The sequence below is a fragment of the Plecotus auritus genome (assembly GCF_963455305.1).
Source record: "Plecotus auritus genome assembly, chromosome: 3".
NCBI classification, from domain to species: Eukaryota; Metazoa; Chordata; class Mammalia; order Chiroptera; family Vespertilionidae; genus Plecotus; species Plecotus auritus.
This window is the reverse complement of record NC_137772.1, coordinates 127,020,051-127,039,413: the sequence shown is the minus strand read 5'-3', so window position 1 is coordinate 127,039,413 and position 19,363 is coordinate 127,020,051. Positions and strand designations below refer to the sequence as shown.

General features: G+C 40.9%; 1 protein-coding gene across 4 annotated transcripts in view; it reads left to right on the top strand.

The window, feature by feature from the left end:
* The window catches only part of CDK8 (cyclin dependent kinase 8), a gene marked incomplete at its 3' end in the record, with an annotated part of 181,582 nt that extends 164,575 nt beyond the window's left edge, over positions 1-17,007 (top strand). For 3 of the 4 annotated variants that reach the window (XM_080659949.1, XM_080659947.1, XM_080659946.1), the window contains exon 13: positions 1,987-3,262. In XM_080659949.1, the coding sequence (XP_080516075.1) occupies positions 1,987-2,112 (126 nt within the window). Of the gene's footprint in view, positions 1-1,986; positions 3,263-16,908 lie in introns of those variants that run through there. The other variant, XM_080659948.1, reaches the window with a different exon arrangement.
* Positions 17,008-19,363: the final 2,356 nt, after the last annotated feature.

Below are 19,363 nucleotides of genomic sequence, written 5' to 3'. Positions count from 1 at the left end.
AACCGTGTGACCTTGAGCAAGTAATATACCATTTCCTGGCTTTAGTTTTTCATCTGTAAAATGAGACTGGCAAATAACTTGCAGTTGTTGTAGGAGAAGACATTATAAATCTTAGCACCTTATAGTAGGAGCTCGATAAATGGTATCTATTATTTTGAAACAACAGTATACTATAGTGATTAAGAAGAACACAGGCTTTCAAATCCTAGCTCGGGCACTGACTTTTGGGTAAACTTGAGTAAGTGATTCAAATGTTCTCAGTTTCCTCATTTTTGGAATATGAATAATGGTAACTGTGGGGTTGTAGTAAGGATAAATGAGAGAACATAGGGTAAGCTAAGGCACCATATGTATGTAAGGCTAGCCTGACATAAGTGCTTAAAAATTACATGAGTCACTTGTACCTTTTTTATTATCATATCATTAAAATTCTTAGTAGCATTTATGGTACCCAGTAAGCACTTAACAGTTGTGGTGGTGCTGTTGATGAATATAATAATAAGAGCTTGTCGAGTACTCACTGTGTGGCAGGAACTGTACTTAGGATGAAGCATGCATTATTTTCTGTCATTTCAGAAAACTAAGGCTTGTAGAGACTAACTAACTTGCATGTGTGCATCCAGAGAGCTGGTAGTAGACCCAGGACTCCACTCAGATCTAACTATAAGGGCTGCTGCATTGCCTACTTGTGGATCCTATCAAGTGACATTGTCAGTTCTTTTGCAGAAAGACTGTTTTAAAAATTGTATACCACTTCCCTGCTTATTCTAATCATATTCCCAAATAACCTGGGTTTCGATGTGGGAAGGATGCTAAAACTTTGACTGATTAGAATTATTTACCTACTAAAAGAGAAAAAGAGATCTTGTTAAACTGATAAGGTTCCCAGAGCCTGCTACTGTAATTTAAGAATTAGATATTGACTCTTTGCTTTGGGTAAGAAGAGGTCCAGCAAGTCAAACTAGAAAATCAAGGGCAGACATCTGAATGGGAAGCATGCCCCCGTCTTGGCTCCAGAGCGTGTTTGCACACTAAGGTGATGACATCCCTAGGATGAAGCAGAGCAGTGCTCTTAACCTCTGCTATTGAAACCAAGCAAAGGCTGCCGTTTTCTCTGTTGCTGTTGTTACTGTTTTTTTGTGGGTGATTTCAGAAACAGTATCTCTCCATGCTTTTTAAAATGCCATTTTTGCTAGGATTGGCAGAATTTAAAATTATATGACTTATTAAATAGGCTTTGAAAGGAGAAAGTAATAAATTATGGTTAATCTTTTATAGTGCTTGTCTTGGGAGCTAATAGAACGAGAGAGGTGCAGGCATGTGAATATCATAACATCAAAATCAGAGGACTCTAAACTCTACCAATGTTCCTTCCTTTTGTGCTATTTTAGAACTGAAAAAACCACTCTTATATTTCAGTAAATTTACTTTTGCATATACCTTGTAGCAGAAAGTAAGATTCATTAGTTTAAAGGGCATAAAAATATTTAATGCCAAAGAAAATGATTCTGTGGTACCTTTTCTTGTCATACTCATTTTTACTCTTTAATCATTTGTGTGTGTATTGGGAAGGTTTCTACTGAAGAGACTAGCATGTAAGTTGCTTTGGTTTACTTAATGCATACATCATTAAGTTCATGATATAAACCTCTCAAACAAATTAGTTATTACTTATCAAGTAGATATAAAACAGCATAAAGGCGTTACGGCTGCAGAAAAAAATGAACTCTACAGCATAACAATAGACTCAGCTCAGTATTCTTTACTAACAATACTTCTGACCTTCATACAGAAAAACTGGTATTAAAAGATCTGGGGGTTTTGCCATTTTAATTGTAAAGCCTAGTACATAGCAAAAGACTCTTAAATTCTTAATGCCTTGAAATAAATGACATCTCGAACACACATGATCAGCCATGCTGGCTTGGGATATAACCAACTCATAGAAACACATGGATTACATCTCTCCCTCAATCTCCTTTCTAGCGTTCCAATCCACATGCTGCCTATCCCAATCCTGGACCAAGCACATCACAGCCACAGAGCAGCATGGGCTACTCAACTACCTCCCAGCAGCCTCCACAGTACTCACATCAGACACACCGGTACTGAGCTGCGTTGGAATATTGTCAATGCACTGTTGCTAATGCTGCCGGACTAACTGTGCAGCTCTCTGCGGGAACCTGGTATGGGCCATGAGAATGTACTGTACAACCACATATTCAAAATGTCCAATAGCCAAGTTCCACCACTTTTCACAGACTGGGGTAGTGGCTTCCAAATTGTACCTATTTTGGGGTTAGACTTGAACAGAAAGTGCTAGCACAGTTTGTGTTGTGGATTTGCTACTTCCATAGTTTACTTGACATGGTTCAGACTGACCAATGCATTTTTTTCAGTGACAGTCTGTAGCAGTTGAAGCTGTGAAATGTGCTAGGGGCAAGCATTTGTTGTTGTATGTGGTGAATTCTTTCAGTGTAACATTATCTGACCAATCGTACACACACAAAAAGTTTAACTGGTACTTGAAACATACAGTCTGTGTTAACTCAACAAAATAACTGAGAATCAAAATGAGATTATTTTGGTACACCTTTCATCCTAGTGTCTTATCAGTGGGTTGATTCATTTTCTACATTAATCAGTGTTTTTTGATCAAGATTATATTGCTTGGGTTTTTTTGAAAGTACAAAAAGCCACATAGTTTTTCCAGAAAGGTTTCAAAACTCCCAAAGATTAATTTCCCACTTATAAGTTTGTTTTTATTTTCAATCTATGACTTGACTGTTATTAAAGCTGCTATTTGATAGTAATTAAATATATTGTCATTGATATAAACCTGTTTGGTTCAGCAAACTAAAATGATTGTCATAGACAGTGTTTTATTTTTCCTGTTAGTGTTACTGATTTGTGAGCATGCTTTAAGATGAAAAAGCATGAATGGTAACTTCCTTAAAAAGGTGCGGCATCCAATTCAGATATTTTGTCCTGATTTTAAAGCTGGTTGGTGTAGTGCTATTAAAATTTTATTCAGTTTGTTTTCTTTTTTAAATCTTGTTCGCACGTTGTTTAGGGTGCCCTTACTTCAGCAAAGGAGAAGGAGTAGGAGAGCCTTAGAATTTTTGAGGAAAAATAAATCCTATAACATACAATGTACTGTATCAAACTATTTTACATGAATGACACAAGTATTCTGAATTTAAAAAAATTGAACATTGTTAAAAACAAGGTGTTATGTAATAAATTTATTTTTCATAAATCAAAATATGGAGTCAGCTGTATTTTTATATAACAAAATGCGTTTTATTTTACTTTAAAATGTGTCTTAACAAGTGGCCTCTAAGTCAATCTCCAGTTTTCATTAATATCTATGTATTCTACCTCCATCGTAGAGTAATGATGTTTGATGTAGATGTGGATTCCTTTCTGTTACACTTGGTACTGTAATACTGTAAGATGAAATAGCTTTCTAATTGAAAGAAGTTATGATGTGCCTTCCATTTCTAAAATAATGCCTAAATCTTTGAGACCAATTTGACTATTTTATCCCAATAATATTTTCCCTCCCTCCTTCTGCACAAAATATAAAAGAGGAAACAATTAACATTTTTCTTTAAATTCAGCTCATTCATATAAAAACATTCTAAAACAATTAAGAACTGAGGAATACCAACACTGATGAGGCCTGACCATAGAAAAACTCATCAAACTGTACACTTTAAGTTGGCAATTTGTATTATATGTAATTTATGCCTTAAAGTTGATTTGTTTAAAATCTAATAGGCGTAAAACACATAGCGCATGCCTAGCATATAAGCATTTGTTAAATGTTACCTATTATTAGTGATCTCTCTCCATGGGAATGTACTTTTTTCTTAAGGCTTAAAATATGACCTAGTTCTAGCAAGTAAGTTACTCTTTCTAAGTCATTTCATGGCCAAACATTTCCTAGCCACTCATAAATCAACTTCAAGCTTTTACATGAGCATAAGCCCAGTGCTAGAGTATTGATAATCCCAGGGCTAAAATATTTAAAAGTACCTCTGAATTTAGTAATCTTTATTAAGTTTTGTCTTTTAAATTCTACAATGGTTAGGGGCTTCTCAAAAATGTTACTGAACAATTAATACTCTGTACACTATTCATCTCACCTGGGCACAGCTATGAAGTTTCTTATAAACTGAAAATATTCTTTGAAGGAGCAATAGAATTGATTTTACAAGGTATCTACTAAGTACTTGGTCATTAAGCCTTGTGGTCAGACTGAGCTGAAACAAATCACAATCTCTATCCTCAAATGCGCAAGAAACTTAATTTAGTTGAGTCAGGATACACACATGGGAAACACAACAATGAAAGCCATTATTGGATCAGGCACTAAATGGAAGGTTAAGAACCATAACTGTTTCTCTTTTGAGCAGACAAAACAGTATGCTGGGAAAGGTTTCATGGGGCGGGGATTGGTGTGGAGCATCAGGAAGAACATAGGCTTTGGGTCATGGCCCCACCAGTTACTTAATGTGAGTCCTTGGTCAAGTCATTCCACTTTCAAGCCCATGTAAATAATAACTGTAGTAGTAACTGTGATGCTCTCACTGACTCTCAGAAATACTGAAAGGCACTGTGTAAAGCAAGCTATATATCTGTTGAGTTGCATATTAACTTTATTATCTCAGCTGGACCTTAAAGTAACACTGAATAACTAGCATGTGCTATGCACTACGTGACACATTTTACACATATTATTATTCCTCATAAATACCTGTGAGTTAAGTATTATTTTTCCCATTTTACAAATGAGAAAAATGAAGTTCAGAGAGATCATACCCTGTTCAAACTCAGTCAGCCATGTGGTAAAGTCAAATTTGCTTTCCCTCAGCTTCCAGGGCCCAGAGGAAAAGCGTAAACCTGGGATGGTCATGCATAGTGAAGTGACCGCTCTGTCCAGAGCACAAGATGTGTCCTGGTTAACAATAGCTGAGGATGAAATTGGTAAGCTTGTGGGTTGCCAGTGAGGTCTGTTCTTTATACAAATAAACTCACTTGTAGGTGTGTTTGCCCACTTAAATCACAAACTACAAAAATAATTTGTATTTTACTAGTTACTGATAATGTCTTTTGAAAGCATACTGAACAGAACTAATGGATTTAAAAACATGCTCATTTAATAGGCCCTAAAATCAGGTTGATTAATATGTAGTAATTGCTTTTCCAGTTGAGTTACTTCACTGGTAGAAAGTATCTATACTAATAAAAGGGTAATATGCAAATTGGTCAGGATGCCCTAACAGTGACAACCAAACAGCAGGCTGCATGGGGTGACAAGGCTGGCAGGGGGGTTAGTGAGGGACGACCAAACGACTGAACAGCAGGCTGCATGGGGCAACAAGGCCGGCGGGGGGGTGGGGAGGGGCAGCGCAGAGAGGGGCAACCAGGCTGGCAGGGGGGGCAGTTGGCAGCAACCAGGCCAGCAGAGGTGGGCAGTGAGGGGCAACCAGGCTGGTGGGGAGGGGGGGGCAATCAGGCAAACAGGCAGGTGAGCAGTTAGGAGCCAGCAGTCCCGGATTGTGAGAGGGATGTCCGACTGCCGGTTTAGGCCTGATCCCACAGGAATCATGCCTAAATGGGCAGTTGGACATTCCCCGAGGGGTCCTGGATTGGAGAAGGGGCTGAGGGGACACCCCTCTCCCCCGTGCACGAATTTCATGCACTGGGCCTCTAGTGCAATATATAAGTAAAAGTAGACAACTAACAATGCTCTCTGATTTAATCAAAGCTTTTACTATGCCACATAATAGTGGACTCTTTAAAATTCCTTTTGACCCCTTCTTCTTCTAGCCACTGCTACAGTGACAAAAACATGGACTATGATCATATTTGGGGAGGTGCTTTGCCTGGGGCCCTCGTCAAGTATGTGTCCCTTCCTGCCATAGAGCTTGGATCCTTCAGCGCAGAATGCCCATTGGATCCATTCTGAATTCAGGAAATCACAACTGGGATATGAGGAGGAGCTAAGGCCCCTATAGGGTCATCCTTGACCAATGTTTTAAAGGAGTCAAAAGGTAGATGCGTCCTCCTTCTATTTCCAAAGCAGAACAGTTTGGAGCTGCATTTCATAAGGCTTTTTAGAAGGTCTTAACAGAGTGGAGCACCAGTTGCCCAGTGTCAAACAATAGAACAATGCATCCTTGTATTGGTTTTCATTCCTTCCTTTCTTGTTCTCTCCCTTATCTCACATTACTGCTACCTGAGATCATATAAGTAAACCACCTGCACACAATTCTTTGTCTCAGTTTCTGCTTTGGAGGAGGATGGAATCCAGACTTTTAAAGTTTGCTTTTAAATGAATCTTCTAAAGCAGTTGGTCCCTGGCCAGGTGGCTCAGTTGGTTAGAACATCATCCTGTACACCAAAAGGTTACAGGATCACTTCCCGGTCAGGGCATGTACCTAGGTTGTGGTTAGATCATTGGGCCATGGGGGTGGGGTTGGGGGGAAGGAGACAGTCGATGGATGTTTCTCTCCCTCCCCTACCCCCCACTTCCTCTCAAAAAAAATCAATAAAAATACATATCCTGGGATGAGGATTAAAAAAAGTTGTCGTAAGATACCCATTGCTAGTGGAAAGTGGATGGTACTAACTGCTTTGCAGCAGCATCCATCAAAATCATTAAGGTTTCCCCTGTGGTAATTTGGGATGGGCTACAGGTGGAAGGTGAATCATTGGATTATGAAAAAGCCGGCGGTACTTGAATGTATTGAAACAATGGTATATAAAATATTGTGGGATTGGCCCACTATTGTTAACTGCTTTGGAAAAGTTAAAATAAAATGACAAGCTCAGGTTAGCCAATTACTAATCCAAGACAGGCTGTTAAAGTCAGAGAGTCAGAGTGAATGGTAGACTAATGCAAATTTAATGTAAACTGAATCAAGTAATAGCCCTAGTTGCACCCGCTTTGCTACATGTTTTATCTTTATTAGAACAGATCAGCATAGCCTCTGGCACTTCATATGTGGCTTTTGAAATGGCAAACACATTATTCTTCATCCATAAAGAAGATAAAAAACATTTGATGTTTACCTGGGAAAGACAATAGTAGAGTCTTCCTCTTGCCCCAGAGCTACATTAACTGTCATAATATAATCTGCAGGAGGGTTATGTCAGGGAAAATTGGTGGAGTTGGGTGCTGACAGGAATCCAACTCCACCTGGACAAGAAATATTCTGGCAGAAACAGTCTGAAGTGATGATTCTGGAATGCTGGAGTTTATTGAACACTTAAAGCTTCTGGGGAACAGCTTGCCTGATAAATTGTAGTTTATTTCAGCAGTCAGTGTGTTGGTGGCTACCCATCTTTCATCCTGTGGCAGACATTTGGGTACAGCAATCCACATTTCTGGCACAACTTGTTAGAGCCAAAATAGACAATAAGGACCTTTAAAATACTGGGGTTCTGTGTTTTCATTGTGGGTATTGCTTGTATCACTGAGGGGTGGGCAAGGAGTCTGGATGCCCTCGTATCAACCTCTACCAAGTGAAGCAACTTCCAGGAGATTTAAGGGAGGTGAAGCTGCACCTGTTTTTTGTTTGTTTTGTTCAGGTTTTTTGTTTGTTTGGGGCAGGGGGTGAACATTCAAAAACAATTGTGTATATGAGAGAATTTAGAAAGCTACCATACATGCTCAGGAAAAGACACAGGCTCATATATAGCCTGAGAAGACCTTAAGCTTTCACCTTACCCTGATCCCTGGCACAGATACCCTACAACAATTTTTTAAAAGTACACAAACCCTGGGGAAGGATTTTTAGATTTTCCATATAAGATTCAAATGTCCAATTTTCAAGAACAAGAACAACAAAAAAATCACAAGGCATACAAAGAAATAGGAGCATGGCCCATTCAAAATAATAATAATAAAATGACACAAAATGTAAGTGAAGAAGCCCAGGTATTGGACTTACTAGACAAAGACTTTAAAAGTCCTGCTTAAGGATGCTCAAGGAGCTAAAGAAATACATAAAGAAAGAAAACAATGTATAAACAAAATTAAGATATCAATAAAGAGATAAATTATAAAAAGGAACCAAAAGTTCTGGAGCTGAAAAGTACAATAACAAATTTAAAAATATACTAGGAGGGTTCAAAATTAGATTTGAGCAAGCAGCAGAAAGAATCAGTAAATTTGAAGACAAGACAATTGACATTAAACAACTCTGGAGAACAGAACGGGGGAAATGGAGAAAAGTGAATAGAGTCTAAAGGAACTGTGGCATAACACATATGTATTGTGGGAATCTCAGAAGGAGGAGAGAGAGAAAGGGGCAGAGATATTTGGACAAGTTAATAGCTGAAAACTTCCAAAATTTATACCTTAAAGAGCTAGAAAAAAGATAAAAGTAGCTCAAATATAGCAAAAAGAAATTATACTGATTACACCCGAGATAAACAAAATAGAGACTGGAAAAACAATAGAAAATAGATAAACATAAATGAATCCCAAAGTTGGTTCTTTGAAAAGGTGAGCAGAATTAACAAACTTACTAGCTAGACCTACAAAAAAGAGAAGATGCAAATAACTAAAATCAGAATTGAAAGTAGCATTACTATGGACCTTACAGAGATAAAAAAGGATTACAGAAAAATACTATGAGTAATTGGACAATGATGAATTGGATAACCTAGAACAAATAGACAAATTACTTGACAAAAATTAACCTAAACTAAATAAAAAGAAATCTCAACAGACCTACAAGTAAAGAGATTGAATCAATAACCAAAACCTTCTAACAAATTAATATCCTGGACCAGATTGCTTCACCAGTAAATTCTTACAAAAATTTGGAGAAGAATTGATACCAATCTTTCTCAAACTCTTCCAAAAAAAAATTAAGAGGGGGGAATACTTCCAGAATCATTCTGTGAGTCCAGCATTACTCTGTTAATAATGCCAGTTAAAAACATCACAAGAAAATTACAGGCCAATATTCCTTATGGATATAGATGCAAACATCCTCAGCAAAACATTAGCAAATTAAACCTGATAGCATATTAAAGGGTTTATTTATCATGACCAAATGGTATATATTCTAGAACAACTGTAAACCCACCCCTGTATGGAGCATGTTTACAACTGCTATTTTTAAAATCCTTGTCTGCAACTTCCATCATCTCTGTCATTTTTTTAAATATACAGTTTTATTGATATCAGAGAGGAAGGGAGAGGGAGAGATAGAAACATCAATGATGAGAGAATCACTGATTGGCTGCCTCCTGCACACCGCACACTGGGGATCAAGCCTGCCACCCAGGCATGTGCCCTAACCTGGAATCGAACTGTGACCTCCTGGTTCATAGGTCGACACTCAACCACTGAGCCAAGCTGCCCAGGCTCATCTCTGTTATTTTTAGGTCTATGTCTGTTGATTTATTTTTCTCCCATTTATGGTTCATATTTTCCTGCTTCTTTGTATAACTGGTAATTTTTTCAGCTTTATTAAGGTAAAATTGACTAATCAATTTGTAAGATATTTAAAGTGTACACTGTGTGCTGATTTTATATACATATACATTGTGAAAAGACTCCTCTCATCTAGTTAATTAACACATCCATCACTTCAAATATTTATCCTTTTGGGGTGAGAACATTTAAGTTCTACTCTCTTAGCAATTTCAATTACACAATACAGTACTATTAATTGTAGTCACCATGTTATACATTAGATCTTTAAACTGTATTCATTTTGTAGCTGAAAGTTGGTACCCTTTTACCAACATCTTCCTATTTCCTCCTTCCCCCATTCCCTCAAAACCACTTTTCTACTCTATGAGATTGACTTCCTTTTTTTTTTTTTTAGATTCCATATGTAAGTGATACCCTGCAGTATTTGTCTTTTTCTGTCTGACTTACTTCACTTGACACAGTGCTCTCAAGTTCTACCCATGATGTCAAATAATAACAGGATTTCCTTTTTTCTCATAGATTAATATTTTATTATATATAATGAATATATATCTATATACTAGGTGTACCAGTTAATAAAAGCGGATTTTGTAATCAAAGAAAACACGATAATTTCATGAGAAACATCAAAAGTGCCTTATTCAAAGTAATGTCCATCACTAGCTACACATTTCCCCATCTTTCAGGTAATTTGTGGATACTGTCCCAATAGAACTTTTTTTGTTTTGAGGCAAACCATTCAGAGACCCAATTTTCCACTTCTTCATATGTTTTGAAGTGCTGCTCAGGAAGTGCATGTGCCATCAATCAGAACAAGTGGTAATCTGAAGGAGCAAGGTCTGGTGAATATAGTGGGTAGGTTAATACTTCCCAGGCAAGATCTTTTAATGTGTCTTTAACTGGTTTTGAAGTGTGTAATGGTGCATCATCATGAAGCAAAATTACTTTGCCATGTCTTCTAGAACATTCTGGTCGTTTCATGATCAAAGCATGGTTCAAATTAATTATTTGTTGTCGGTAGTGATCAGTATTAACCGTTTCACCTGGTTTTAGAAGCTCATAATACACCACACCTTCCTGATCCCACCAAACGCAGAGCATTGTCTTCTTTCCGAAGCGATTTGGCCTTGCAGTCGATGTTGATGGTTGACCTGGATCAATCCATGATTTTGTGCCTTTGGGATTCTCAAATAAATCCACTTTTCATCACCAGTCAAAATTTGATGCAAAAAAGACTTTATTTCGTGCCATTGAAGCAACATTTTACTGATGACTTTTCAGTTTTCCATTTGTCTTTCGTTCAGTTGATGTGACATCCATTTTCCTTCCTTTAAAATCTTTCCCATTGCTTATAAATGATTGGAAATTGTTTGCTGAGCAACGTTTAATCTTTCTGCAAGTTGTTTGTGAGTTTGACAGTCATCTTCATCCACTAATGCTTGTAATTGTTGGTCTTCAAACTTTTTCAGTTGACCTGGATGTTCTTTGTCTTTCACATCGAAATCATCATTTTTAAATTGTTTAAACCAGCGTTCACAAGTATCTTGAGATGGAGCATGTTCACTATAAGCTTCCCAAAGTACTCAGCAGCACTTTTCTTCAAAATAAAGTAATGAATTAAAACTTCCTGCAAATACTCTTTTTTTGGCACGGAATTCGACATTTTTAAGTGTAAAAATATCTATGATGCTAACACCTTCAGCAAATTTGACATATGAAGTTTTTTTTTGTTGTTTGTTTGTTTTTAATATATTTTATTGATATTTTACAGAGAGGAAGGTAGAGGGATAGAGAGCTAGAAACATCGATGAGAGAGAAACATCTATCAGCTGCCTCCTGCACACCTCCCACTGGGGATGTGCCCGCAACCAAGATACATGCCCTTGACCGGAATCGAACCCGGGACCCTTCAGTCCGCAGGCCGACGCTCTATCCACTGAGCCAAACCGGTTTCGGCGACATATGAAGTTTTGAAGCTTGTTGTCAATACAACAAAACAGCATACATATCAAATCGCATATATATCAACATATGTGTAACTCCATCTATTGAAAAAAATCCACATTGTTAACCAGTGCATCTAGTATATAAAAGGCTAATATGCTAAGTGTCCAACCGTCCGACCAGTCTCTATGACACGCACTGACCACCAGAGAGCAGACGCTCAATGCAGGAGCTGATGTGATATGCACCGAGAAATGACACCGTGGACCTGGTGCCCACAAAGCAACACTCGGCTTCCCCCAAGTGGGAAACAGGCCCCGCCACCACTCCGGAGTGACACCCCACCAAATTGCTGCTGAGACCCCATGGCACAAAATGCAGCCCACAGCCCAGCCCAGCCCAGAAATGATGGCTGTGGGCACCGGGTAATGATATCACATTGCAACACCTAGCTTCCTCTCCCTAGTGACTAGCCTCCTTGTAGTTTCCTCAGCCCAGGAACATGACTTGCTTTATAGCCAGGTGCAAACATTTCACAATTTAACCAAATGTCTGAAGCATTTTCCTGTGCCTCATCTCTTTTGATCCTCACAGAAGTCGTGGACTAAGTATATAGGAGCAGGGGTGGGCAAACTTTTTGACTCGAGGGCCACAATGGGTTCTTAACCTGGACCGGAGGGCCGGAACAAAAGCATGGATGGAGTGTTTGTGTGAACTAATATAAATTCAAAGTAAAGGAGCGGAGGGGAGAGCAAGAGAACCGGATAGAACAGCCGGATCCGGCCCGCGGGCCGTAGTTTGTCCACGGCTGATATAGGAGACTCGGTGGAATCCTATTTTCTTTTCATTGGCCAAAAAACAGAGATTTAGAAACTTGACCTGACTGAAAAGAAGTAAGAAATGGTGGACCTTGAAAATTACTTCAGGTTTTCTCACTGCACAGAATATAGTCAAACACTGCTGCAGTTAAATATTTTACCATTCTCCCTGCATGATCTACAATAATAATCTGCTTCGTGTTGATATTTACTGCTGTGTTGCTGACAATTACCTGAAAGAGAAGTTGGGGTGCTTCACTGGGCTGGAAAAAGTTTAGGTAAATCAGAAAGCAGGTCTAATTAAGCAAGTTTATTCTATATATATAAACGGCTAAGTTAACTCTCGCATGCGTGATACACATAAAGCCCTTGCTGGTGCCAATCGCATGCGTGTGTTTCCATCTGTCATTGTCGATCGTGAATTTGGTTGACACTTATAGAGAAAGGGCAAATAGCAATATTAAAATATTTCTTCTAATTAATTTCCTTTCAATGTGCACAAATCAATGTGCACTGGGCCTCTAGTGTGTGTGTGTGTGTGTGTGTGTGTGTGTGTATCTCATATCTTTATCCATTCATCCATTGATGGACACTCAGTGTTTCTATAGCTTGGCTATTGTGAATAATGCTGTAATGAACATGGGAATGCAGATATCTCTATGAAAAAGTAATTTCATTTTTTTGAGATATGTACCCAGAAGTGGAATTACTGGATCATATAGTAATTGTATTTTTAATTCTTTGAGGAACCTCCACACTGTTTTCCATTGTGGCTGTACCAATTTACACACCAACAGTGGACAGCATTCCCTTTTCTTCACATGTTTGCCCATGTGTCTGTTGTCTTTGGGATAATATATTAGTTTAGAGTATTGCCTTTTCCCACTCTCACTAACATGAAATTCTTATTCAACCTCTTATATGCATCTTTGTCTTTAGTAATTTTGTCATTGCTATAATCTCTTTTTGACTTATCCAAAACTTCCTTGTTTTGTCATCAAAGGTGATGGAGATAAAGCACTTTTTGACTGTTATATTACTCTCACTGAAAATTTCACTCAGGCCACAAGTATTCCTTCACATTATAGGAAATTCTAACTAAAATATTGTGATCTTCATTAAAAGATTTATCTTCCCGATTCTTTGGCATATTAACATTTTTTGAAGAAAATTCTCATCTTCTCATCCACTGTCGTGACTGCATGGACTGCAGGCATCCCAGAGCCACATGAGTCTGTGAGGCGGTTTCAATGGCAAGTGGCAGTATCTAGGGAGGGTTCTAGGATTACAGAACTCTTTTAAGCAAATTGACAGATTTGTTTGTTTATTTAAAAAAAATTCTTGAGCACAGAATTTCTTCATAAAACTAAGCATGTTTTTTTTTTTTTTCATTTATCCTGAGGCATAAATAAAGTTTTAATTCTTCCCTGCTGTATTATTGAGAAAGAGTAATTCAATTTCCCCTGTACTGCAGAATCCTGGTGGAGTGTCAGATCTTTAATAACTTAACTTGCTCTGTCACTTTATTAAATTATGGGGGGAAATAATATTTTCCACTTTGGATTCCATTTTAGAGCCTATGAAAAAGTGCTAAGTTCCTTCGTGACTCCTGAATGTCCTCAGTTAGTATCAAACGGTACCCAGCTGGAATCATTTCCTGTGATTCAAAAAATCATTTTTGTTCTGTCCCTAAGGATACAAATTGGAAATTAAGTGATAAAACTTGGAAGTAATGCAATAAAACATCTCTGGGAAGCATGAGAATCTTCGATTAAGCAGTTGGTAAGGGTAAGATCTTGCCCACATGTGCTGAAAATGCCTTTTCCACATAGTGAAAATATTCCCTGTCTTCTTCAATTTGGCGATTTCCTTTTCTTTTTTCTTGATATAGAAAAGCAGCTGCTGTTCTTGGCAGATGGCACTGCTCGGGTCTGAGGAGATTTGGAGAGCTCCCTGCCTTTGAGGCTGATGCAATGGGGAGGTCAAGAATGCTGGCTCCATTCAACTTCTTTATACCTCAGCTTAAAAGGAATTTCCCAACACATTCCTATCCCTGAAGAACACCCCTGCTTCCCTTCCCAGCACAGGCCTTTCTCGACCAGCAGACACCGGAGAGGAACCAGAGCCTGAGCAGCCCTGTAATCCAGCTCCTCTCCCACGTTAGTTCTCCTTTTTACAGCAGAGAAGATCCCAGGTGTGCGAAGTCCACTGATCTTAAAGAATTTCTGAAACAGCACCGTAACCAGCGGCCTTTTCTTAGGGCTTTTCTTTCTCTGTTCACGAAGCCGCGGTGTTCATTCAGAGCATCTTCTCATCCAGTCCCTGCCAAGCCACCTCGGAAGGATGCTGGACAGGCTTTCCATTATAACTTGATTACTTTCACCGCAGTTTCTGCTGAAAGATGGCATGTGATTTAGAGTCAGACTAAAAATGGGTCGAGGAAATGGTGTGCCCAGGAGAAAGGGCGGGGACCGCTATTCTAACCCAAGCTGGTCTCTGGGGGCAGCATTGGGCAAATCAGTCTGGTTCCCTGTGGGTCGGGGGCTCCCCCGTGAAGCAGGGAGAGGGAGTAACAGCTCCAGACGAACACGCTTGGGGCTGCTGGGTAAATTCCAAGCTGAGGCCGCTGGCATCTTTACGGAGTCCAGTGCCCATCTGTGGGTGAGCAGCGCCTTCTAGAAGGTCTGGGATGGGACTCACGGGGAGTTCACATCAGCCCCCCTTTCTACTGACATTCCCCACCCACCCTCTGTGAGCTTCATGGGAGCAGGAACCCCACCTTCTATACACCCCGATGGCCTGGTGGCTGGCAGACGGGTTCACTTGATGGTGAAAACCGGGGAGCTCCCTGCCTTTGAGGCGGATGCAATGGGGAGGTCAGGAGTGCTGGCTCCAGCTGGTCAGCAAAACGATTTCATCTGGGAAGGGTGGTGTTTAAGGTTACAGTTTCAGCGAGCAGAACTCAGGAGGCGAATGGTAGGCAGCAGGGAGAAGGGTGCAGTAGTGGGCAACTAAAAACCCCATTTCTGTGGTCATTTAAGTAGATTTTGGTTGCTTTTTTTTCTTCCTGGAAAAAGCTACTTAGCCATCTTAACTTTTGATATATACTAAAAATATTAAACATTTCTAAGCACAATGGAGAACTTACCCTAACTTCTTCCAAAAATAAATAACTAGAAATATGTCCCTGCTCCTGTTCCCTTGAATAGCTCTGCACCACATATGTTCTGGGTTGAAGCAGGGTGTGGTCCTTTTGGTCTCCAAATCATACAAAATATCAGGTCTCTGTCTGTGTCTTTTTTATCTTAAAAATGTATTCTGCCCCCATTGAGTCAGTAATATTCTTTTTAAAAATAGTTTGAATGGAAATTAAACATGAGAACAAATCTGTGATTTACATTGAAGAGCCTAAAGATTTTGAAGTGGCACTGGAGGTCACTGTCCCCTTCCTCCCCATCCCTTCTGCTTATCTCTGTCGTTTCCACGGTGCCAGCCCAACATGTCCCTAGTCTTGTCCCCCGAGGGGTACGGATACTGAGGGTAGGATACCTACCACCGTGTATCCCAACAGCCTGGGTTCTTGTCTGTATTCTCACTCACTCTTGTCTCTGTAAACTAGCAAGGTGCCTAACACTTTACAAGCATTTATAAGTTCCATAAAGACTTACATTTATAAGTGCTTGCTATATGCCAGCCAACACCTCACTATCTCATTTAATCCTCACAACAACCCTAGAACATAAACACTGTATTATTCTTCACATTTTCCAGAGGAAGAGCCTGGTGCTTAAAAGGTTTACATCTTTTAAGATACACAGCTTTTGGCCGAACCACGATTCAAAACAGGCCCACCTGCCTGTGGAGTGTGCATCTTCACCTCAGCAGTGATTAGTGAAGTCACGTTGTTCCATTAAGTCAGCGGGGGGGGGGGGGGGGGGGAGGGGAGGGGGCGCGGAGGGTAGAGGAGCATCCGGCTTGGAACCTTGGGACGAAGCTGACCCTGGGGGTGGTGGAGTGGGGGAACCACAAGGAGCCGGGGTCTTAAGGTAGGCCTACCTCCCCCTCGCCCCCGGAGACCTGTCCCCCTCTGGACTTCAAGTTACATAAAAAATGTTCACTCTTTCAGCCGTTTTTTAATTTTTTGCTGTTTGCAATGGAAAGCACTCATTGATAGGAGGAGCGAGCTGGGTCTGTGATCCTTCACCCACGCGCACGGCCTCGTCGGCTTACTAATTATTTACAGATGAGCTTCTTCTCTGCAGGAACATATTCTTTAATGAAATTTTAATTGATATTTATCATATACCAGTTGGAAATCAAATTATGTCAATAGATGATTAAAATGTGTTCACATGCTTTTGCTTTCATGAATTTAAAAAAATCTTTTCACTTGTTTATTTCATGCCCCTCTGAGTTTATGAGACTGTCTGGCTCTACACTGAGAAGGAGGCAACAGTTTATTTCTGGTGGTGCATTGCCAGCCTACTCTCTGGTCACAAAGCCCTTCTACACTCACTTCCAAGCTACTGTGCTTCTCTGAGAGCTGCACAATCCCAGCCTTGTGGAGAGCGCCTCCCGCATTCAGACAGCAGTGCCGGGTGTAGAAACGGCCTGTCTTTGTCCACGCTGAAGTCTCTTCTGCATCCATGATTATGTCTAAATGATGCTCTTATCCTTAAACAGAACCCACTTTCTCAGTCCACCAGGAAGCACTCGATGTGTTTATCAGCCCCAAGGATGGGAGGAAGCAGCAGTCTGCAGGGTCATCACACAGCCAGGTGAGCCACCCTGAGCTGTAGCCTGGGAGAAAGTGCTCAAGGGGGTTGGTAACATGCAAACCTATTTACTAAGGAAGCTGCTAGGCCCTGTCTGGGGAAATGGATGGGCGGGCAAGAAAGGTTCCTATCACTCCAAGTGGGGACAGTTGAGGTAGCTGTAATTGTCCTGCCAGGGGACAGTCGGGAGGGACAGTGCTGTGGTGCATGTGACTTGAAGAAGAAAGACCAGGGTGAATGCAGACCTTCACAGCAACCCCAACACTCGACACTCAAGGTGGAGAGCCTGGGACTTAGATGACTTGCTTAACGGACAAGCACAGCCAGCGAACAGGATGACAGCACCAGAAGTTTCGGGGAAGACAAACACCCTGATGGAGTCTTCACCAGAGAGATAACCCTGACCCTGGAGTCTTGACAGGCTTGCACTGCTGTGCAGGGAAGGAAGGCACTGTCCCCTGCAGGTCAGCTGGTGCACGCACAAGGCAATTCCAGGCACATCTGTGGTATGAGAGTTTAATAGGACTGGTCTTAGACCTGCATTCACTCATGCATTGAGACCTACTCTGTGCCAGCTACTGGGTTAGTTTCCAAGGATTAATGAGAATAAGTGAGTTTGTTGGGTGGATGGGAGAAGGTGGCCTGTGTTACAAGTCTAATAATATTTTAAGTATTCTAAACTAGCTTCTTATTCAAAGAAATGTTATAATTTCTTTCCTAAAATTGGAACTTTTATAATTCAAAGTCATCCCATTTGTAAATACTGGAGGTTCAAGAAATGGCCCCGCAAGGGACTGGAAGCCCTAGAGCAGCTGAATTCAGCTTCTAAGATGCCTTAAAAGGAGTTCCACACACATGGAACTGGACCCCACCCCAGCCCCTGGAGGGTGGGGCAGCAGATGGTACCCTCAGTGCCCTCGGGTCCAACTCATCTTCCCAGGGTGTTCTGCGTGAAACTCTCCTCTCATTGCGACATGTTTGGCAATGCCCAGCTGAGGCCACAGAGCCCGCCCGCAGCTCTGTTTGAAAGAGGGTAGGGGCTTCCTGGAGAAATTAAACACCGCTGGTCTTCAGGGAAGAGGCAGTCCCAGAACCAGGACAAGGACAGTGGGCACTGCTGGCAAGGCTGGGCCTCCTGGTCTCCAAGCTTCACTCACTCAGGTGTGTGCTCCGAGCCTGCAGGACCTCCCGCCACCGCCCGCTCTGGGCCCCTCCGCTTCAGACACTTCTGCATCACTCCTAAGGAAGTCACACTCAGTCCCGGAGGAAACTGGCGGGAATGCAAAGTGCTCACCACACACCTTAATTAACATCGTGTCCCCTTCCCAGACCACACACCTGTGGTGCTAAGAATGAACACAGTTTTTAAATGCAGTCATTATTTTGTAAAAGGCACAATTTATTGCATTGTATCTGTGTGGGCGTGATAAATTTGTTAATTTGCTAATAGCACTGTGAACATTTAAAACATGGCAATATTTTTTAAACTGCTCTGCATTTCTTAATTTTTTAGTATATCAGGTGATTAAAAAAACAACAAGGACTTGGCCGTGGCCTTTTTCAACCTCAGAGAGGTCCTGCCTGGCCTGGAGGTCATGGTTCCCCGGGTGGAGGGAGGCCTGACTTCTCCAAGGGTGGTCCCTGGGTCGGCACATCAGAATCACCGGGAACTGGTCCATGAAGCGGAATCTACTTTTCCACAAGCTCACCAGGTGATTCCCAGGCGCAGGGAGTTTGAGAAGCACAGCTCTAGGGAACAGAAGACGAGTCAACTGGAGGTTGAAGCACCCTACAGCACTCTGCTCTCTGACTCCGTGTGTCCTGTGTGGGTACAGCGGTATCTGCGTGCTCTGCCCCTCGCTGTGTTTGGGGTTAGGGAGTGAGCACCCTCTGATGCAGCACAACTAGCTCCCCCAGGGGAAAGGGAAGGCCCTGGAGAGCTAGGCTCCCAGATCCAACCTCCTCGTGTCATTTTTTTTTAAGTGCTTAATTATCTCCATCACATTAAAAAAAATTTTTTTGGTAATCCTCACCCAAGGATATTTTTTTTCCCCATTGATATTTAGAGAGAGTGGAGGGGAGAGAGGGAGGGGGAGAAAGAGAAAGAGAGAGGAACATCGATGTGAGAGAGAAGCATCGATTGGTTGCCTCCTGCACACACCGTGACCCTGGGGCTGGGGATCAAGCCTGCAACCCAAGTTCCCTTGACTGGGAATCAAACCCGAGACTCTTCTAAGGGCCAAGATTCTAACCACTGAGCACACCTACCAGGGCACATTTTAAATTTTGTCAATGAAAAAAGTTACAGAAATTTATTTATTTTTTGTTTTATGTCAATTACATAGAGACAGAAAGTAGAAGGG